General features: G+C 36.3%; 1 protein-coding gene across 1 annotated transcript; it reads right to left on the reverse strand.

The window, feature by feature from the left end:
* Nucleotides 1-780: 780 nt before the first annotated feature.
* On the reverse strand, nucleotides 781-19,582 carry LOC126634487 (uncharacterized). The gene is given in 12 exon segments (XM_050305016.1): nucleotides 781-3,745; nucleotides 4,970-5,207; nucleotides 5,408-5,755; nucleotides 5,896-7,090; nucleotides 7,976-8,485; nucleotides 8,638-8,984; nucleotides 15,182-15,398; nucleotides 15,488-15,743; nucleotides 15,935-16,262; nucleotides 16,346-17,545; nucleotides 17,929-18,522; nucleotides 19,315-19,582. Coding segments are annotated over 12 exon segments (7,815 nt in total). The 5' UTR covers nucleotides 19,399-19,582; the 3' UTR covers nucleotides 781-1,247.
* Nucleotides 19,583-24,286: the final 4,704 nt, after the last annotated feature.

A 24,286-nucleotide genomic window follows, 5' to 3' on the forward strand; every position in this document is an offset into this window, starting at 1 on the left:
GTCTTTTGTCGATATTTCTTCCTTGTTTCTAGGAACCACTTTACTTGTTATTAATATTTGTCTTGTCCACTTGTTAGGACTGATTTGGTAGTGAGGTATGGCTCCTTTTACTCTTGTAAAGGATACAATGTGAAATACAACACAAGATTTGAAACCAAACTCAACAGATGTGTTACTTGTTAGGTGGATATTTCTTCAGAGTGTAAAGATTACAAAATCTCGACATTAACAAAAAGCATGCACAATGGTGTTAAAATTCACTTGTTCTGCTCTGAGTTTTCTTATTTGGCTGCCTACTTTGGGTTTATTGGATGCAAACTAACTTAACATCCTTAATAATGACATCATTACGAACTAGGATCCTCTCCTGAGCAATTCCCTAGGGATCCTGCAATCATGTCCGTTCATCGTATATCGTGCGATCAGAAATCATTTAAAATTTAAATTTTAAAATTCAAATATGAATAGTACCTAACGAAAACTGACCGCACGATATAAAATGAAAGGACAAGATTGCGGGATCCCTAGGATCCTTAGGGAATTGCTCAGGAGAGGATCCTGGTTCCATCATTACCACTTAGTACTACAATCTTGTGGTAGGTTTTGGATTTAAATCTCGTAAATAGCGAGTTCCGTACCAAATTATTCCCCCACTATTTCGGTATAATTGACTACTCACAAGCTCAACTTTCAAAATCATACCTAACGTGTTGTCACTTGTTAATTTGCATTCCAAATTATACATCAAATTGTCACGCAGAAATAAAATGAAAACAATCAAAGGAGAAACTGCTCCAACCATATAGTTTAAAACTATGTGAATTTGGAGAAGTTTTGTTTCATATAATGGAGAATATTTGAAAGTTTTGGATTGTAATATTTGAAAGTAGCAGATTGCCCTAGTGATTAGAGTCTTCATTTTCAACCAACTCTATCTAGTCAAAGCTAACATCGCAACATGTAATGAAATGTTAAAAACAATAATCATAAAAGGAGCCATCAAGTTCTTGCACACCAAAACAAAATTCACATTGCATATATATAATGTCTAAAGGGCTACTTTCCGCCCATCTTGTTCTTGTTCTGTCTTCCCCTTGTTTCCGGTGCATTGGGAAGCAGAAGCCGCATCAGCCAACATATTTGACTCATCCCATATGCGATTCTCCTCGCCTATAGTTTGACCGTCCCTGGTCGCACTCGGTACAGAAGCAACATCAGTTTGCGGAGACTTTGGAGACTTGTTGGATTCACAATATAGTGCGACTTTCCCCAGTGTCGCGTGGCTTATCTAATGCAGCGCCAGTCTTCCCCTCCTCAGAATTGGTTGCACAAAGCACACGACTGCAAGATCCAGCTTGCAAAGCTTTTAGGACCGGTGGTTTAGGAAACAATTTTCTCAATATGTCATCCCTAGACTGGTTGGCCTTCATATCAACAAAGACAGCATCTGAACACAACAACCCCGAATTGGTCCCAAAACTTGCTATTACTAACGTGTTACCGACCTTCTTAAGAGCTGCCGCGAGCACATTCACATCTAACCAAACAGATTTGCGGCGGCTCCTGCTTTTGAGGGTGTCATAAAACTCCAGCGGCAGCAGTTCAGTGATATCTTCCCTCTCCACCAACTCACGGAGTAAATTTAGACCACTACCACGATTCACATAAACCAAGCATAACAAGACGACCAATCTCAACATGAGTAGTGAATAGCAGTTCTTCCAATCTTCGATGGACTTTGTAATCCATTCAACCATATCCCCCTTATTGAAAATGCACTCCCGAGCCACATCAATCACAAAACAACAGATGCCATCCAAAGATGGTCGAACATCAGCCCCCCTCAAACTTAAGCTGGTATCTTCCCCTTGGTATATAAGCCACTCGGTAAAACAAGAACTTGTAGTGATAGCATAACCCCGAAAGCAAGTTGCCCATAGCAGAAGGCGCTCTACAAGGTATAAAAAGCAACCAGGTGTTACATAATCCTTCACAGCCCTCCAGTTCACATAATAAGTTTCAGCTAAAGCTTCATGGAACCTCAACATTACATACACCTCTTTCGGTTCTTGACCGGTGTTTCCACGTTCAATATTCCCATAGAGATTCTTGATGAAAGCCTGCCATGGCAGGTTGCAGCTAAGTTTTCTCACAAGCTTCTCATACAGCTCATTAGTAAGCTTACCAGTCCCCAGAATGACCATTACAAGTTTCCCAATTTTCCCAAAAGATAACTCATTCTTCGATCTGGTTAACTCCTGAATTACTTGTTTCAGCATATTCTTTGAAGCATCAGTTCTTCGAAGAGAAATCATATTCTCCCTCAATGAATTCCTCCAATCCAAAGGAAATACCAAAGGAACAATAATTTCGATCGAAAATGTTATAAATTTGTGCAATCTCTTGGCATCATTTAAGTTCAAACATTTTGATTGCAAAAGATACACCGAGACATCATAGATATAGGTAACGCACCTGCTTTGACAGAACACTGACTCAGCATTATTGACGGGAAACTTGTAGAGCACTTTCAGCTTGTCCAAAACCTTCATGCCAACAGAGAGCAATTTTGAACTCCAATAATTTCTAGCGGCTGAAGCAAGCTGGCGAGCATCAACGGAGATCAATTTCCCTTGATTTCCAAAATATCTTTTGTTCAAACCACGAACCCAATCAGCATCAGGAATCAGTAAACCATAAACTGGACTCTGATTAAGATCCATTGTCCAAACTCCTAAGTAATTCAAGCAAAACTCTCCATAACTTTTGTATTTACTAACTTCCTGGGTTTCAAGGCATCTGAGATATTCAAATATGTGAGCAATTTTATCCTTCCAAAAATTCCAGAAGTAAATCAACGAGTCCATGGAAACTTGATTTTCAGGTATTCCACTTGCTGAACACTTTATCAGATCATCAACCAACATTTCTTCCCACACATACCGATCGGCACTTGAAGAAAGATGAGCATCCAGTATTTTTTTAGCTGATAAAATTTCACCTCCAACACTCTTGTGTCTCTGGCAAGCATTCATGTGATTTTTCATCACAACCAAGTCACTCTGCTCATTTAACAAAAACTCAACCTCAGTGCAAACAAACTCATAAAAACTTTCCGTCTCGTTCTTAGCACATGACTTGGCTTTTGATAAAAGCTCCTCCTTTTGTGAAAACTGCTCTACGGGCCATCCCTTGCTGCCATATGACCAAAGAGAGTTGGCAAGCACATAGATTAGAATATGCAACGATGCCTCTCTGAACTTGCCAGCCTTTTCAAGGAAATCAACTTCAAGTATAATATCGCCTTTTAGTTTTGCGATTTCTGCAGCCTCAAGATAGTTTTCAAATCCTTCTTCCAACAATAGAAGCTCATCAAGAATACCGTGCTCCTTCAAAAAGTTTCGCTTTGAAATTATAGAATGAAAAGCTCTAACAAAATTCATCATGGATCTGTTATCTTTCAACTCGTAATAGTGAAGTGCGCAGCTCTCGAGAAATGCCTGCTCAATTTCATCTATTCCTTCCCCACTTCGAGCCGCAGCAGTGTCCTTTATTGGATGCTGCTTCCAATATTTGATGTATCCCAGACCCATTTCAATTAGCTTTCCTTTGGCACATTCAGTAAGACACTTGGAGAAAAATTTGCCCTTAGCATACACTTCCGCAGCATCTTGATAGCATCCTGCTCGAGAAAAACATTCCCCAGCTCTTTCCAGGTCACCACATTTATCCAAATAAATCCTAGCTGCATCAGTAAAAGCTGTACTATGAGAAACTAACTTTATCAACTAGATTAAGTCAAGCAATAAATACGAAGATTCACGTCCAACAAATAGTAAACCCAAAATAGGAAAAATTGATATAGATCCAATTTTGTGAGGCACTGTTAGGAATAATCCAGTTGTATGAAATAGATCCAATGACTAGGATTGCACATCAACATATTTTTATTTTCATACCAATATATCCCTAAAATTATAAATTGTTATAAATATGTAAATGCACATAATCCCTCATGGGATTAATAGTTGAACGAATTCCTTAATGGTAGGATTTAAACAAATCCATTATATGATAACTTCAACTCTCCCGTAAGAATTATAGGTTTATGGCGACTGTTGCTGGGCATCAAGTGGGAGTATCATCCCTTCCCCTTTACAAAAGTTATTGCAGCAAAGATGGCAACCTGTTGTTCCATGAGTTGCAGGTGGCTGCGCTTCGGCTATTATTCAGGGAAACTCAATTGCATTTCAGTCCTCATGTCCGTTTTAGTATGGTTAAAGGGATTGCGACTCATAGGCAAGGTGTGGTGTGGGAAAGTTATCTGGATGCCACACTTGATTTCATTGGTGTTTATCTACCTGTATCATAGATTTTTCTATTTATCTACCTTATATATATACATATACATTACCTCTATTATATATTAATGGTGTTTTATCTACTTCTATCACATTCTTTTTTATAATCTATCTTAGATTAATTGTTAATCCACATATACTATAGGTTTTTGTTCACAGGTATAAAGTATTTGTCTTCGTATATAGTAGATATATCTGGAAGTAGATAATATTTTTGTTTATCTACCTGTACCATAGGTATTTGTTCATAGTCTACCTCACATGTTTTTGTTCTTTATAATCTACCTCTATTACAGATTAATTATAGTAATAACATCACAGGTTTTTACCCTTCACAATTATTTAGTTTTTGATAAACTTATCATATTTATTGTATACGAAATTTAAATTTTTTTTTTATTCGAAAGTGGGTAGATAAAGCATTCAAATATTAAAATTTAATAAATATGAATATATTGTTATTTTTACTCTAAGGGGCAAAATGGACATAATAAAAAATCAAATAAAACTGGACTTGATTTGAAAACAGTGGAATTTTTTGAACTTGGATCAAAATGCCCCATAGAAAAACTGGAAAGCTAAAATTAACAGTTGTTAAAGAGTCATACCTGCTCTTTCATACTCTCCCAAATCGGAAAAACATCTAGCTGCGGAATCTGCCTTGCCTATAGCATCAAATATCTCAGCAGCTTCCTTAAGAATGGTCTTGACCTCCGCAGGATTTGAAGTACGCATTCGATCGGCGTTAGCTTTAAGGCCAGCAGCTTTGGACCTCCTTTCCCAATAAGTATCACCAGCTCTTTCAAAGCACATTGTGGCCATTTCGTAGTTATGTTCATGATAGAGCTGCAAGAAAACAAAGATAAAGGATTCCGTAAATATTCCTGAAAAAAACGGTGTTACATCATAAATAAATTATTTTAGAGGTGGGAATTTATTTAACGATGAGGATGACGAATAACAAATCAAATAAATTCAGGAATATTACATGTCTAATACAACAATTCTCTGTTCCTCTTGAATATTATAGAGTAAATAATGCAAACCTTAATGCCTCGTGATTTCCACTCCTCAGGACTACTAGCAACTTGCATTGCCTGCGCAAGGGAATCGTCCAGTTGTCTAACCTGTACAAGACATTTCTTCTTCCAATAGTCAAACATGGGCTTGGAGAACTCTTCTCCATTCTCGCAAAACCATAATCTTTGTCTGGTCCGAGTAACAGCAACATATAATTGCTTCAGTTCAGAGCATAAGATGTTGTGCCCTTCACGGAAACTTGGAGGTCGAGGCAATGTTGAGTCAAGTAGATCTTTCTTCTTCATGTAATCATATATCACTCTCCATTGCTGTTTTAGTGGCGATGATCCAAAAAAGTTGTACAAGAGTACATCCTGCAGACACGAATCAAAAGCAAACATAAATTTAAAAAACATAAAAAAGATCCAATGCACTGAATATCGTAATTAATAAAAGCCCCTTGCTTTGTTAAGTGTAGCCACAAAAAAAAGAGATGAAAAGTGCTATCAGTCACCTTGAATTCAAGCCCCTTGCATTCCACTATGGTCAGGACAAGAGCATGCTTCCCAACGATTTTGAAAACTTCTTTTTGAGCACCAACATCACGAACCAAAATAACTTGCTCTGCTCCAAAGCCAACTATGTTAGAATTATCAGTTCCACTATTTCCAAAAATTTTTATGATTGCATTTTCATCTCTGGATTCAAGCAGTACTGGAGCTTCCCCATATATTAGACTGGTTTCAGGTTTCAAAACATCAATAGATTGAGGGAAAAAATGATAAAGTAGTTCAACAATGCTCTGTGATAATTTCAGAACGCCAGCATGCGTACGGAAGTTTTGAGTCAAGTGAAATATTTCTGAGATTTGTCCCTTTTCTTTTCTTTCCTGCTTATTACCTCTTGATTCCAATAAAAACTTCTCGTGGAACAGATGTCGCATATCTTCAAACCTAAAATCAATTCCCCTGGCAATGGTCTGTGCCGTATCACCAGAAAAAACAAAACCCTCTTCGACATTGTTGCACATATGCTTAAACAGAGCAATTTGGCTCATGGTGAGATCTTGAACTTCATCAATATAAACAAAATCCATTTGATCGCCTACAAATTTTTCATGCCTGATCCGACGGTGTAGATCAATGACAAAATCAGCCAAATCCAATTCACCTTTTTCCGACTTCATTTTTTCATAAGCCTGACATATTTCGTATATTACTTCTCTCTTTTGCCTGCTTAAATTGGAAACCCGGCCCTCTGACAGTTGAACATAATCCTCCCTACTGAGTCTGCCATCACCTGCTTCTATGGCTCCTAAACCACCTTTAATATGGGATATAATCTCGGTAAAGACTCTTGAAGCATCAAGCTTCTTTGTTAACTGCTTATTAAAATGGGGCCAGTAAGATGAACTGAACCTCTCATAATCAACCTCCTTTGTCCAGATGGTCTGCAATGCAACTGATCTTGAGCTTCTCAAATGACCATGAGGGAGTGTTGTTGCTTCAGGGAATCTTTCAAAGTATGAGTTAGTCAGTGTTCCATCAACCATCATCAAGAACTTATGAAATGTTATTACAAGAGGGTAAGAATCGGGGGGAATATCCTGAAATGAATCCTTGATATCCTTGAATTGAAATTCCTCCTCATCAAAATCAGCCATATCAATAAAAAATTTCTTGGTCGAATCACTTCCACCACATGCAAATCTGTAGACATACGTAAGTTAGTTTTGTAACTTTATAGGTTTTATTTTAATCCTATAATCCTATTTCATCTTAGCCAGAAATCCACACATAACGCCTAACAAAAACTCGAGCAGAAAAAAATTGCAGAACACTTGAAACAGAGGATCAGATATTATCAGCCACAGAAAGTACTAAACTTAATCAATCAGGCCAATCAGCTACAGCCAACAAAAACATGAACAAAAGTTACGTAAACACTAGCACCCGTTTTGACAAGTAAACATCATTTAGCTGATCAGAAAATGTGGCCCATACGACGTTTTACTCTTTTTTTTTTTATTCATATAGGATTTCTCTAAACATGTTGCAAGAGATAAAGAGTTCGATTTCTTGAAATGCCGTTGATATCACACATACGGACTTAAATCAACTCACGACACCTAGTAATCCGAAGACGCTGTTTCCAACACCAGTTTTGATGCTAACTGAACTAAATATTAGTAAGAAACCATTAGATCTGCACCCTAGCTAGAGAACCCTACTTTACAATTGTACCACACAAAGCATCGGTATGTTTGAAATTTACAAACATTTCAAGTAACGAATCAAGAACAAGAAAGAAACTTTTGTTTGAGAGAAAGAAATCAAGATTCCAAAATAAACCATAGCAGAAATTTCGTCGGAACATTGTATATGCGATCCATAGAGTTAACCATGAATAATGAATTAATGATGCATCCAAACAACAGTCTTAACCCTATCACTCCATCACTATTTCATGTTACGACTCAAGAATCAAGAATAATGAGGTCATTTGATTGACTTATAATGATAAACCAACACAAGGAAAAGAAAAAAGAAAAAAAACAGCGGTATCATTTTTTTTTGGTTCAATAATACACGCACCTTTTCAAGTGTAGAACATGTTGTTTTATGGCAAAACATAGCTTAGGACTCACGGTAACAAAAAGCTGGTGTAGAGTTCTCCCCCGAATAGCCGAAGCACTCGGCTCAACCATGCTATTTGGACTACTAACGCATCCTTGCTCTGCCAAATGGTAACATTGTTCATTTTGAAATAATTTCATGGTTAAAACTGTTGTCTTCCCCGTTCCTGACCGTCCAACTATAAAGGTACTCTTATGATAAAGAATAATCTCCATTTCCTGGTCAGTTACTTCAAATGGAAGATCCAACTCTTTACCCTCACGGTCAGACAGCAAGTGATTCACTACACCAGATGACAAGGCATAAAACTTCATGAGCAACAAACTCTCGCTGACCTGTGAATTCTCAACATAACTTCTACCATCAGAAGCATCACCAACAAAATCACTATCGGTTTCAGTGGCACTAAGATCTTTAAACCGAGGCACATCCAAAGACGTCGGCCAGCACTTCGGAACTTCCAAATCACTGTTCACAAATGACAGAGAAAAATAAAAATTACTTCAACAGTTCATAAGATTTAGAAAAGTTTGTATCTTCCATAAGGAAAGTAATAACAAGTAACAATTCAGGTCCGCAAAAAAAAAAAAAAAAAAAAAAAAAAAACTAGAAGAACATACCCCTCAAGACATTTCTCATTGCAGCGATTGATAAAATCATCTGTATATCTCTTGAAAATACTATCCAAACGATTTATCAATTTTGGGATGCCCTCTAGAGGCAATATGTTCCAAATCTTCAACACTTGAATGTATTTCAACTCCTTTGCAATGTCAATTGTGCAAACAATATATAGACCTCTAACTTTATATTGCCTCAAGATTGATGAGCCAGAACTAGTCGGAATATATTCCTTTTTAGGTCTCCATCCACAGGAAAGCTTCAGTAGAAGATTTAGCACGGACTTCTTCAACTGAATCGACCTAAGCTTTCTGAATGACTTCAGAAAATTATCACTGAAAAGCACCTAAAGATAATAGATTGGGGAAGAGAAGAACATAAAAATGAACATAGAAAATATTTAAGTAACCAGAAAGTCCAATATGAGAATACATATTTTTTACTATAGAGATATCTTGGAAATAAACAGGGGATGTTAGCCTTATAAGGTTATACAATTAAAACACAAACGAAGGAGTGACTGACCTGATTCCAATGGTAGTTATCGAAGATGCAACAGCCATGCAAGCAAGACGTGATCGATAAAACTCCAATACTTTATGTTTGCCGTGACAAACAGAAAACACCAACTCTTCTGTAAACTCCTAGCTTTATGACAATGCTCTATGGGAAGCCTTAGTTGTCGTGTCTAGGGTTAGCAGGGACCGGTGTTTATATACTAGCCAAAAAGTCTTAGATTCCGTCCATAAGGGAAAACTAAAACTCTCCTTTCTTGGCTCTCAAGTAAAATATCATAATCATATATTATTAAGGATTCCATCAATCCTATTTCCAATATAAGACACCTTATATAGAATTAATATCTTTAAGAGATTAAATCACAATTAACATTATTCTCCAATATTACATTCCTATTACATGTAGTAGACCACTTAAGGTTGATTTATATTGGATAAATCCAACATTCTCCCACTTGGTCTACAAAATGTAATATTCACGTTTATACTTGAGATTGGAGACTAATGTCACTTTAGTGGCCATGTAACAGTGATTACATCTCGTCCTTAATGCAGCTTCTGTCAAATGCATTTCTTAACATGGAACTAACAAGGTTGTAGGATTAACACAACCCAAAACCTTCATAATCACACATGCTAAGATCCTCATTCACATGAAACACAAATTATGATCAAGAGATGAAACTTTAAATTAACCAAAATGTCTTACTTTATATCATCTCAGGTCCACCTTATTGTAACTCACAAGTTACACTTTATGCTTCTTCGAAGCCTTAAATCTGCCAATGCAGATATCCTTCATCTAATGAAACCACCATAACCTGCAGGTCTGAATACATCTCCAAAACAATCATGCATCACTTTCATTAGATCAGTAATAATACAAACAATGTTTGTAGCCAACGGACACAACTGAAAATACCAAATAGGTACATGTCCAAGTAAAATATCCCAAAAACTTCATAAAACAAATTAATTCAACACTTGTGAGCAAGATGAATTAATATGTTTTTGACACTGATCTATGCACCATAGCAGTTACTTTCATAATGATTTCCAACACCTGCGGGCAAGATGGAAATCCTCACAACTGAGGTAGTGCACAAACCATGCCATGACATTTAATATGCAATTTGATAACAACTTGATATCTGATATATATTTCATCAGATGATTGGCTAGTACACAAAAAATGTGACTTAATGAATCCAACTGGAGATTAATATGAATACATAGATTCTATACATACTTTATAGGTCATCTGCAAATGTAAGGCATTACTAACACGAAATTCAAACTCCCACTGATTTGCAACATCGTTACTTAATTTGCAAATCAATACTTAAATCATACTTTTGAAAATATGCCTTTGGGAATAGCCTTACTTAGTCAATGAATGCATATTACCTCAATGAAAGGTACAACTAAGCATGAAAGCATTCACTGCTGTTTACACAAAAAACGTGCATCCACCAACCATCTTATATATATTAATAAGTCCACATTTATGCTAAGTCCTTATGAGCCCCAAAACAAATGATCAACCGAGAAATCCAAATGATTGCAAGTAATAGAAAATGTACGCATATACCAAGTATCCATTCGTGCAACTTAAACATATTATAGACATTCAAGTAACACAAATTCATGGAAGATAGAATAATGCTTTAATAGATTCATGCAAGGCCACTTAATGTTCACAATTCATGCAAGGCCACTTAATGCTCACAATTTTAGAATAACTCCCACTAAGTTTTCAGAGTTTATACTTGCAAATAAGTTAATGAGAGTGAAGCCCAATTTTCGTTCACTAATTCTCCCACTTGGGTAAACACTCTTTCAAAAATGTACCTAAATAAAATTGCTTTATATTTTAGACACAATAAAATAGACATTACAACCAACACAAAGTTGTCAACCAGGATTTCAGTAGCAAGGTACACTCACTTTATAATTAATCATAATTAATTTACAAACTTGATTGCTACCAAATTTATACTGATCAAAATAGACATACTAATCTTCATAAAATAAAAATATGGAGCTATTTTGGGTCAAAATAGTAGTCTAAAGTAACGTCTCAAAAAGACCAACACAATCTGTCAGTAAAAACTGTCTATACGAGTATGGGTTACTAGTAAATTCACCATAATTAATATAGATGGCAGAAAATTACGAAAATTTGCAGAAACATAGTAGACATCTATATGTTGAACATAGCCAAAATTCAGGTCATTTGGTGACCATTAGACGTGTCATTCACCCGATTTAATTCAAGACACGCAATCTGCCAGAAACAATTATGTGCATCTATCATGAATTTATGCATCCATAACAAATTCAATTTCATATCATTTCAATTTCGATGTCCAAAAGAAACTTTAGTAGTCAAAATTCATCCTCTAAACCGACATCATAGTTTCAATTGAAAAGATTTACAAGCATAAGACTTAAACAAATGCGTACCTTAGCAATCCTTGATTAACTTTCATGGGTCCAATACTTTGCATCAACAAGTCTCATGAAGAGACACAAAATACATCATGATGCAACCGATTTCCATGCCTTCAAACCACAACCTTTTATGGGGCTCATTGTGGAAATATTTGTCACTAATGGCATGAAACTTTATCCCAATAAACTTCATGAAACTAAATTAATTTACACCTGTAGGCAAGAAAATTAACTAGTTTCTAGTACTAGATTTTATGTCACAAAAGTTCCTTCATGAAAAACTTCAACACCTGTAGGCAAGATGAAGGTTTTCATAACTTCTGTGAAATAAAACTCATACTATGCCATCTTAATTAAACTAAAAGAAGTAATCCACACCTGTAGGCAAGAAGATTATCTCTTTTATTCTAATTAAGATGCAAAGTTGACCGAAGTAACTCAAAAACACAGTCTCATCGTCAACTAAGCCATTGCAGCTTGCTTAGTTGAAATGGCATTGATCAACTCCGCCCTGAAACGATACAAGATGTCACATGAATTAATTAACTGTAAGTGACAAAATTATGATAACCTGATTCGAGCTTCAAGTCTAGCCAACAAATGGCACTAATTCCTTCATGACTCCCTTTGACATTAAATTAATCTCAAAAACCTGACAACATACTTGAAGGAGATTAATCACATATAGAGCAAGTTTTCACCACAAGAATGTCAATACTTATCATTACAGAGTCAATTACTTAATAGAAATACTTTATGTAATGGGAAAGAACAATACATTCCTTTAATTTAAAAACTAAATTGCTCAAATGTTTTCTTAAGTCAAACGGGTTCCTTTTCTTTTGTACATTTCTTTCCGTAGTACAAAACTACTAAACATAGCATTAAAATCATGCATTAGCTTTGTAAATACCAAATTAAATAAAAGGAACAACCAAAATTCTTTTCTTCCATAGAAAACATCTCCAATATATGCCCTACATTAGCCTTGAAAAGTTTATTTTCTTCTTCCCTTATGACACATAAAAATTTACTAATCAAAGCACTGTTTAAATTCTTTAGGCATAGGAAAAACCACAAACAATAATACATGTTTGAAAATTCATGCTTATCAATTAAGCCACATACTTTGAATGGATTACATACCTCATGCCTTCATATGTTCACCACTTCTTTGTAAACATATGTATAATCACATGACCAATCAAAATTCTCATATAAGAATAGATAAAAATACAAATGAGAATTGTCACATAATTACTACAAACCTTATTCATTTGTATAATACCCTTGTTCTTGTCACTGGATGCTTTCTGTCATTCTCAGTCAATTCACAAATTATACATCAAGTTTTCACAAGTAACTAGTCATGTATAATTTAAATGACTTTTGAGATAAGAAAGCAAATTGTAGACAAACTTTATTGATTAATCATGCATATTTCTTGTGCTATTAATGGCATAAAGTTCATTCACATCTCGTGAAAATTAGTGAAAACGACACTACAATTCACTATAGTCCAAAACCCATGGCAATATTAAAAATATGTTATCTCATGCTTGAACCAAATTAGCAATACAAGCAACACTATACACGCCATTTGCTTAACAATATTAAAATTTGGTTCAAGCAAATTAGTTACAATTTATCATATGCTACGGTCATGGAAGAAATTGTGTCACCTTACACATCTTTAAAACATATCCGTGATGTTATAGATGCAATAACAAAAATTGCCAAAATTTATATTGACCTGCTTTCAAATATAGACATATATAAACTTAGCATATGCATTCATGCAACACAACTTTAACATATGTTATCACAATCATAGGCACAACATATCCTAATAGTATTGATAAATTATAGAATATGACTAATTTCGTCTCCTACAATTAGTAAGACGTCACGACATGGTTGGATTGTGGGAACAATATAACACTTTATGAATCCAACATAACCATTCCTTATATAATTTATCACGAAGACCAAAAGGAAAGATCATACCAGAATTTCATATACCGATGTATACGAACCTTTTCATTGAGCTTGTTCGACTGAGGGATACTTTTGCCGAGTTCAGTCACGTGAACTTGTGATCTTAGGCATTGACCCGTGTGTGGCCATTGTGATGTCCACCTTGGACGCACCTAACATAGGAGGTCTATCACGAGGTAAAATAATAGAGTCCACCTTGAAGCCCTTGAAGCGGCAGGCTGCAGCCGCTGAATGTGTAAAAAGGAACCCTAACCTTCATGGCTTCAACTTATACAATAGTAGTACATGGTCAACCAAAATATTAGCATTAAAATTGAAATAAAAACTCTTAAATATTCCATGGTTAGAGACTTGAAGCAATTGACATGAATATTCATGTAGAATAAAAAATGATATGGCAATCAAACCACCATGTAATCACAGGTACACAATGCAGGCTCAAATGGCATGAAACTTTATGCCCCATATACATAAAAACCAACTATTACAATAAATTTATTGCATACTTGCAATGGGCTGCAAACGTCTTTTAGTGCAAAAGAAATACGCATGAGCATAACCCACTTTCCTTCTTTAAAATTGAATGACTCAAACTGCATAATTTCTTAGAGTTGTCGCATGCACAAAAGATCCCAATTTCGTAGAATATTATAGGACTATAACTGATTTGGAGCATATATACAAGTCTGATTCCAATTATACAATTCCATAAAATAATGAATCAACTATATCAATCTTCCTTTATTATAGTTAATTTGATATCATCATTAGGTGCTTCAATTAGAAAAGCCTACGTTTGGAATAAGGTTACCGACCAATACACGGACGGTTCTCACGTGAACGTCCTTGAACCAATGCAGGGCGTAGATCTCGTCCATGACCGCAGATGTGTCTTCATGCAAGAAGTCCTCATCGACCCGGAACACAATTTGAATTTTAAGATCAAAACCGCAATCCAAAAAGGAAAATATTATATAATCAAACTTCAAACTTAATAGGTTTTAATCATATAACCAGTGGTTCTGATACCAATTGTTAGCCTTATAAGGTTATACAATTAAAACACAAACGAAGGAGTGACTGACCTGATTCCAATGGTAGTTATCGAAGATGCAACAGCCATGCAAGCAAGACGTGATCGATAAAACTCCAATACTTTATGTTTGCCGTGACAAACAGAAAACACCAACTCTTCTGTAAACTCCTAGCTTTATGACAATGCTCTATGGGAAGCCTTAGTTGTCGTGTCTAGGGTTAGCAGGGACCGGTGTTTATATACTAGCCAAAAAGTCTTAGATTCCGTCCATAAGGGAAAACTAAAACTCTCCTTTCTTGGCTCTCAAGTAAAATATCATAATCATATATTATTAAGGATTCCATCAATCCTATTTCCAATATAAGACACCTTATATAGAATTAATATCTTTAAGAGATTAAATCACAATTAACATTATTCTCCAATATTACATTCCTATTACATGTAGTAGACCACTTAAGGTTGATTTATATTGGATAAATCCAACAGGGGAAACTAGAAAGTAACCCAATAATAAATGAATGCCCAGAGCTTTACCTACCATCTAGAACTTCTGAAAAGTCCGCTGTTAGCATTAAGCAAATCATCAAACTGGTCTAACTCTTTCTTTGCCTTTAATATAGCCTTGGCCATATCCTTGTCTTCATCAGCTTTAAAGAAACACCGCCGATTCTTGGCATCAAGGACCAAATCCTCCCAAACAGATTCGCTACCACAAAGAGTTCTTTCATTTCCCAAAATCCAAAGGCAGTGCCTGAATTCATTAGACAACCAGTAGTTATTTTCACCCTGACCAACAAGTAAAAACGATGCAAAAGCGTACAAGTTTACATAGAACCATACCGAGCCCTAGTAAGAGCAACATTTACTCTTTGTGGATTCGATATAAAACCGAGTGAGTGATGTTGATTGGATCGCACAGTGGACATGATAATTATGTCCTCTTCCCCACCCTGGAACCCATCAACTGTCTTCACCTTCACTTTAAAGCCATCTAGCTTATTGTACTTCTGTCCAAGTTTGTCCTGAAGTGCAGCTACTTGAGCTGCATAAGGAGATATTACACCGATACTAAGCTTCTCTTTTGAAACAACCCATTCTGTATACAAAGAGAGACAAAAGAAAATTTTCAGTTTTATCCAAACCAAGAAGTATTTAGCCATTACACAAAGTAATAATAAAAAATAAGAACAAAAAAAATATTACAAGCATATAATAGAACATCTAGAAAATAACATAACCGAAAATATTGAATTTAGAACATGAGCATGGCTCCCTGGCTAGACATACTTTTGTGCAAATTCTGCAGTATTTTCAAAACAATTGCAACCTCTACCATATTCTTTAGACTATGTCCATCCTCGTCCTTCTCCTCTCTTCCATCAATTACATTAATAAAAGAATAAGGACCGAACATTGACCCTGGAAGATAGTGTTTCTCATGGCTTCTTCTTTTAACATTCGGAGCGTCCAGGATCTGGTTATAGTAGAAACTTGAATTTGGGAAGGAACTTATTGACGGATGCATTCTGTATTGCATGTTTAGAAGATGTTTAGAGTGACCCATCGAGCTCAACCTCTCAAACAAGCTTCTTCCAAAACCAGCTTCATAGGACACCTAAGGAAGAAAGAATAAGTCGAAAGGAAAATTGCAATGAGAGAAATGATTAAATAAATATAACCAAGTAAGCATCAACATACATTGCTTTTCACCATAGCTGGTAACTGACATTCATCACCAACAAGAACGGCATGCTTCACACCTGGAAGTTGCAGGGGTATCGCTGACTCACACTCTTTCAATTGTGCAGCCTCATCGATAAAAACAATAGTCAGTGGCTCCATTTTCACTCTATGCAGCTTAAACGAACTGGATGCAGTGCAAAATATTAAGGAAGCTCTTTGAAAACAAAACTTCATTACAGATTTTTTGTCCGTAACATCTGGAAGGTAAAGTCTTCTAATTGAATCCTGAAGAGTAAGTAATACTGAAAGGCACTCTCTTCTCTTCATGTACAGATAAAATGTGTTGTCTACTGGCTCAGGCACATCTTCAACTTCTGAACAAGAGAAAAGTTCTTCCAATGCTTCAGAATCAACATTACCTTGCAACAATTGTATTTCAATGGAATCAACTAACCTTAAAAGCGAAATCATGTCTTGGAAATTTTGTGCCGAAATGTAATCTTGGCTTATATGGGTACAGAAGGTAGAAATAAAACATTTTAAGGGTAATGCAGTAGAAACAAATCTCTCTCTGAAAAATTCAAGAAACGATTTGCACTTCCCCTTGCCAACTTCGGTCCCACTTCCGCATCCTTTCTCTATCATTTCACCATCACCATTTTGTTCTTCCTCTTTGGCTAACTCATTTTCCAAGAAAATATGGTAATGTGAAACACAATCCTCAAGAAGTCCAATCATGGAAGACGAGCAACTACTCCAACCTGTCACCGGCCCCAGGCACTCGAAAAGATTTTCAATACGGTGATCCAAAAATATATCTTCAATATCAGAACCAACTTTGAGTCCCTCTTTATTCCCAAATAAAAGAATTTTTCCCAGAGGACAAAACAAAGCATTGGACTCTGCTTCAGTCACCATCTCTACAAGATGAGAAGCTACTTCAGTTACTGCAACATTTGTTGGGGCACAAACAAGAGTCCTACAATTCATCCTTAACAGGGTCAATAGCAGAGTAGCAGTTGATTTAGTTTTCCCAGTCCCAGGTGGACCCCAAATGAGTTGCAATGTAGACTTGGAATCACAAAACAGCATTTCAAGACAGGCCAAAACTGCCCCAGTTTGTGACTCATTCAATCCAGAACATGAATTCTCAACTAACAATTTATCCCTAATGTCAGCATTCACTTCATACGAGGGAGGATAGTTTTTCTGAGCCTGTTACCAAGCATAAGATATTTAGCCAATCCCAACAATAAATAACAGTGTTGAATATAGTACCAGAAATTATTCAATCAAAGTGAATCGAATAGTTAGATTGGAGAAAGAGAGAGACTGTAGAATCCAGAGTACAGAATTGGAGTAGTACACGTAGAGATGACAGAAACTTTGATCTAAAGATAAAAATGAAAGAAAATCATCATGCTTGTATCAAAATTATTAGAGTACTATACACAGCGTAAGTAACGAAAAAGGTAATTCACTGAGTATTTTGTATAGAGTGTAGAGAGTATTACATTACACCTTGCATTATGTATTGTTGACATACCAAGAATGGGTCCTATTTCAGTGAATGCAATGCACAGAACTTAAGATCTTACCACAGAATCAGTGCACAGAACCTCTTTGATTATCTTCAGATTTCCGAACATGTGCAATGCTTTCCATATTCTGCCATTTGTGATCAAATTCACAAGGAAAACAACAAATTGTGATGCCGGAGTGCTCTTGTTATCTGTGACTTTAAACCTTTTTGATGCCTTGACTTCAAACTCTTTTATTTCAGTCTCTATTATCTCATCATTAAATTCATCTTCTCTCTTATTTTCTGAGATTTTATTTTCCGTGATGTTAGTGACCGATACAAAAGTCCATGACCTCCCTACCCTTTGTAAATCAGAAACAGTTTCGGGTTTCGCATCAGCTAAGACAAAAAGATCCCCAGGCAAAGTTTTGTATGGTTCCTTTCCACGTTCGCTGAACCTGTTTCGCCACTCATCAACCTTGATATTATATATCCATGTTTCATCTAACTTGGACTTGGATTCTTTAAAAGCAACTGCTACAGCAAATGGTGCTCTGTCAATAGTTTCCATACTCGACTGCACTTGTGCACGAGTTTCCTCTAATAAAGGAAATGAATAGGACCCAAAATAATGCCGAACTGAATTGAATGATTCAGGAATCTTCTCCACCTAGAAAAGTAAAAAGTTCAGAATAAGTTTGTTGATAAATCTACAGATGATATATATACAATGGTACTGGGGGAAGTGAGAACCGAACGTGGGAGGTGCAGATGATTGTTCTTAACCAATTGAGCTACAAATATAGACACGGAAGAATTAGAAGACTGAAATGGGGTTCCCTGTCTGAGTCAAGGCCTATAAAGAAAAAACTACTACCTTGAAAAAGCAATCCAGGCTTCAAAGATTTAAAACCAAAACCTTACTTACTGAATAGTTTATCAAGGTAGCAGAAAAGATTCTAAAAGAGTTTACAAATTCAAGGGTATTCAGATTTTGAATGAATCCATCGAACTCCACGGTATTCAAACAAAAATTTCAAAGGAGTTCATAAAACTCCATAGAATCTGGATGTATTAAATCATGATTTAAAAGTAGTCCTAAAAACTCCATGTGTATTCAATTAGGAATTGATTTTAAATTATTTTAAAAAGATTAAGGATTTAGAAAAAATTTATCATGTATTTTAGGCTTTAGGAATCAGGGTCTTCCCCTAAGTTTATGAAACTCCATTAGAACTCTATCAACTTCACAGATTTATAACTCTTTTAAAAACCTTCAAAATCTCAATTGAATACACCCCTAAAGTTTAAATTTTTTGGGTCTTAACATCTAAGCAGTCCCGAAAACACAAAACAAAACCAAAGTTGCAGCATCAATCTCATCAAAATTTGAAGAAAAACAAGATAAAGCTAAAAAAAAAACCAAGAGAGAATTTATTAGTAAAAGTAGAAGAAAAAAAACCTGGTTTTTGTACAGATTGTCATTGAAAATGTCTTCAAGTGACCAAGAAAACACAGTATCCATGAAACTGTCGGAAGCAGACATTGTCTCGCTCACTCATTCACTTCCAAAACCTACTTCAATGGAGAGAAAAGTATGAAATGATAAGTTTCAGAAAAAAGAGAAAAAGGAAGTAAGACTGCCATACATTACAAGAAAGAGATGGAAATTATATGGTAACGCACAAAAGTATTCCCTTTTAACCGGAAAAACAAGAGAAATTCGTATTCGTTGTCCACAGTTTTTTTTTTTTTAGCAAACCACTGTTCACAGTTTTGCTTACAGGGGAAGTTCCTTGAAGACTCGTGACCATATTCACCTTTAAAGGTTCCTTTACACGTCCAATTTATAAAATAATAAAAATAAAGAGCAAAGTATTCCCTTTTCTTTTATATAAAAAAATTATGGAAAATAGTAAACATGGTTGTAAAATGTGGTGTGAATACTACACATGTGTTTGTGTAAGAAAGCTAACCAAAGTGAATTTTGGTGAAAGTCATTAAATGCATCATATGAAAATGTCCTAGGGAGGTGAAATATTTTCTTCTTGTTTGTAAGATGTTGTCAGATCAAAATCCCATAAATAAAGATATGTCTGTAACCTCATTACAACACACAAAGAAAAGAGAAAAAGTAATAATATAAATATCTCTTCCTCCCTGATGCAGGAGGTAGACTTGGAGAAAACAATTTGAAACCATTAGTATGATTTGGAATAACAAAAGTTATGTATTTTAATTACTTAGGAATTTGTTAAGTTATTTTGGGAGTTGTAAGAGTGTCATGTGTGAAATCTCGTTCCTTTTATAATCTACGTATTTGTATTATTGAGATTTTATATTATTTTTTTGAGAATTTATATTACTTTATTTGAAATTAGATTTCAATTAAACTAGTTACAAAGAGTGAAGTCTGGAAAATTAGTATTTACTCGTTGACCTTTCAAGGTCACAAGTAACATTTTCGAATAGGTCTCGAAGCCACGAGCGCATAGGCAAAAACCGTTTGCGAGTCAAGGTTCTAACAGTATAGTTACGGACGTTTGAAGTTGTGAAACTTTAGATTGTGGAAATTATTTAATTTCCACTAGAGGGTAAAAGGCCCAAATATATAATTGGGTTAAGGGAACAGGCTATTAAGAGTGAAAAAGGGGGGGGAGGGGGGGGGCCAATGGATGGATGAGGAGGATTAGAAAGGACAACATTTTCTTTCCCCCATTTCTTGAAACCGTGTATTCCACTAGCCATTTTTCAAAACCGGCCAACTTCAGGCCAATTTCTACCATTTCTCAACTGATTTTCTTATCTCCTTTACCTGCAACCTACTCAACTACCTTCCTCCTTCCATCTCCACCAAAAAAATCAAGAGTTTTTAAGGTCTAATTCGGGTAGAACTCCACCGGAGAATCCGGGGGTTCTCAACGGCGATTTGTCATTCCGGTGAGTATCACCATTCACCATCACCCTTAATCAACTTCCCTTGAACTCAGGGACAAGACCCAACTGGTGGTTGGGGCGTTGGAACACCAAGGAAGCCGAATTGAAGAACACTCACCTTAGGGTTTCGAAGGGTGCGAGCCAATTTGAGGGCCTTCCCAGCCAAATTGGACTCGGCCACAGATATAAAGATTACTCTACTTGTTGAGATCTTCATTCTTGTAAAATTTGAGAATTTTTGGGAAAAATCGAATTTTCCGATGTGTGACGTTCGATTTATGAAATGTTGTTGGTTGAGTATATTTTCGATAAGGCCCGCCACTAGAATATTCTAACAATTGACGATCTTACCATTGAATTGACACCAAATTTTAGTATGCTATTGTAGTTATTGTTTATGGACCTTAGGGAATTACTAGTGAAAATCTAGTGGGCCTACATTGGTTAGATAGCGACTTGAATATATGAAATATGATTATTATCTTAATTTCTTATATTAGTATCATTTGTGAATATGAATTGGTCTTATAATTATGATTTCTATTGAAATGTGAATTTTATATATTTAGCCATAGACCTATGCTAATTATATATGATTTGGCTTGTGTATTGATGATGTTTGTGATATATATGTGTTTAATTAACTTTTTAATAATGTGAATAATAATTATGATGAATGTTATGACAATTATGGGATCTAAATATTGTTTGACAATTATTTGGATATGCTTGCCAACTAAATACCTATTTGAACTTTGTTTATATCATACTTAGGGCCTCCGTATTTAGATCTCTTATAAATACTCGGGGGACTCGAATGTAATTATGTAATAAAAGAATGGGCAAATATGTAATAAGTGAGGAGTCCTTAATCTATAAAAGGACTCATCACTCTCCTCATTAGGAAAGGCCAATTCTTAAGCCTGACCCCTCACCTTCTAAAAGCCTCTCATAATCTGAGATTCAGAGCTCTCATCCTCACAGAGAAGCTCTCTCTATCCTCTTCAACATCTCAGAGAAATACAATAATCAGTGTGGACGTAGCCCAAACATTGGGGTGAACCACAATACATCTTGTGTTATTTACTTTCTTGCAGATTCACGGTCGGATTTACGTTGTTCTAAGACCCCTCCGGTTTTGTGCATCAATATTTGGCGCCGTCTGTGGGAATCAACACAAAAAGCTATGTCAGTTCTCTTTCATTTTTTTCATCTCACCACCGTGAGACCTCACCACACTCCACCTTGAATCTGCAAAAACCGAAGAACCAAACACATGCACAGTCACTGCAAGACCCATGTCTCATACTCCAGCTTCTGGTCACGGTGGCAGCGATGGAAACACAATCACAACCTCTCTCTCTCTCTTACTCTATGCTTATGTAATGTAGGTGGTCTCTCATTGCAAGACGACTACCAGGAAGAACAGACAATGATGTCAAAAAACTAATGGAACATCAAGCTCAAAAAAAAGCTTTCCAAGATGGGAATTGACCCAGTCACCCACAAACCCTACTCTCAGATCCTCTCCGACTACGGAAACATCAGCGGCCTCCCAAGCACTGCCGGGAATCATCCGTTCTCGTCCCTTTTCAAGCAATCGAAAAGTGCATTCGCATCGAAATTAAACTCTTCCTGCATCAGAGATCGTGCAACCCACTCTCCTTCAGCTAGGCGTCGTGGTATACGATGGAGTCTACCAATAAAGGCGTTGACTCCGGCATTTGGCTAAAGCTTCACCCACTCCTCAAGTTTTACTCTAATTGATTCGCATACCCGAGCTTCAGCTACCACTACACCTCTCCATTTTTTCAACTCTAAATTGACCATGTGGGGGAAGGAAATCTCAGAATTATCACTGCAACCCCAATTGAACCTACGATCCAATGCTGCCGGTTTGGATGGTGAAAAAGGTGCAAGTACCCCAAATAACGGTCATCAAGGTCAGCATGCATCAACCAAAACTGTTCATAATGAGCAAGCTCTCTCTTTCTCTCTCTTTTTCTCTCCTCTTTCTCAGCCCTCGAACCCCAATCTGTTTCTTGGCTTTGTTTTTACTCATATCCCTTCTTTCCTACAATTCACGCTTTGAGTTCGTTCCTCCATCAGTTTTCACTCCCCAAGTTCTTTTTTTTTTCCTCTTCTGGGATAATCCAGAAATCTCTCATTTTTTTCAACTTTTTCTGTGAATTTTGACATCTGGGTTCTGCCTGATTTCATGCTTCCCTTTCTGGGTTGTTATCAACTAACTGGTTCAGCTTTTGGAAAGCCTGGTTTCTGCTTCTGGGTTCTTTGGAATTTGATATGTTTTAAGAAAGGTGAAGGCTTTTCAGCTATCTACCTGTAGATTTTTTCAGATCCTTTAACAAAAGAGCTTTTTTTTTCGAGTAATTTTCAAGTGGGTTTTTGAAACTGAATGTAAAAATCGGTTTTTCGCACTTGGGTTTGGAGTGTTGGTGTTGAAAAATGAAGAGAGAGAACGAGGAAAAGGTTATGGGACCTATGTTCCCAAGGCTCTATGTGAATGATGTAGATAAAAGAGGGCCGAGAGCTCATTCAAGGAACAAGATGACCTTCTATAAGCAGCTAAGCATCCCATCTCAGAGGTTCAATCCTGGGGTGCTGCCTCTTAATTCAAATAACCAGGGGAGTCGTTTATGGAATCAAGGCCAAGTGGAGGCCGGAGTTCTTCTAAGAGAAGCAGAGCTGCAGAAGTTCATAATTTGTCTGAAAATAGGATGAGGAGTAGGATCAATGAGAAAATAAAGGCATTGCAAAATCTCATCCCAAATTCTAACAAGACGGACAAGGCTTCGATGCTTGATGAAGCCATTGAGTACCTCAAGCAGTTTCAGCTTCAAGTTCAGATTCATACCAGGAAAGACGTTTCCAGTATGGGGGATCCCGCATGTAGGTGAAGTTTGGCAGGAATTTGGCAGGGATCTCTTAATGATAACACTATCAACTACTTGAAGCTACTTTTTCTTTTGTCGACCACGTGGAAAAAGTCATACTTATACTGCCAAGGTGCAGGCTTGTGGTGCTGCAATCAGGATGGGTTATCTTCAACAACCCACTTGGACGAAGGGAATAACGTTTCCCAACAAATGACTTAGCTTTACTAGATATTCACATGTGCTAGCATGCTTTGTCACACTTATCCACCAAAAGAAAAAGAAAGGCCCTCAGACAGCTCAACCACTCCCACAAAAGTGAAAAGAAAAAAGCAAAAGCAGAAAGCAAAAGAAGATAAAAAGAAGCAGACATAATTACGGTGGTGATGGCATGCAGAAAAGAGAATGACGGGCGTGACCCATTAAGCAGAGGGTCAAATTTATTTTTGAATGATGTAATTTATTTTTCTTATCTTTCGGAGACATTTGTATAAACATCGTCAGAGGGTAATTAAAAAAAACGGCAAGCCCAAAATAATGGGTTGCAATGTCATGTGGAGGGCCAAGGCCCATATGCCCAAAAAAGTCAGGCCATATGGCTCC

The sequence above is a fragment of the Malus sylvestris genome, chromosome 9, assembly GCF_916048215.2.
Source record: "Malus sylvestris chromosome 9, drMalSylv7.2, whole genome shotgun sequence".
Lineage (NCBI taxonomy): Eukaryota > Viridiplantae > Streptophyta > Magnoliopsida > Rosales > Rosaceae > Malus > Malus sylvestris.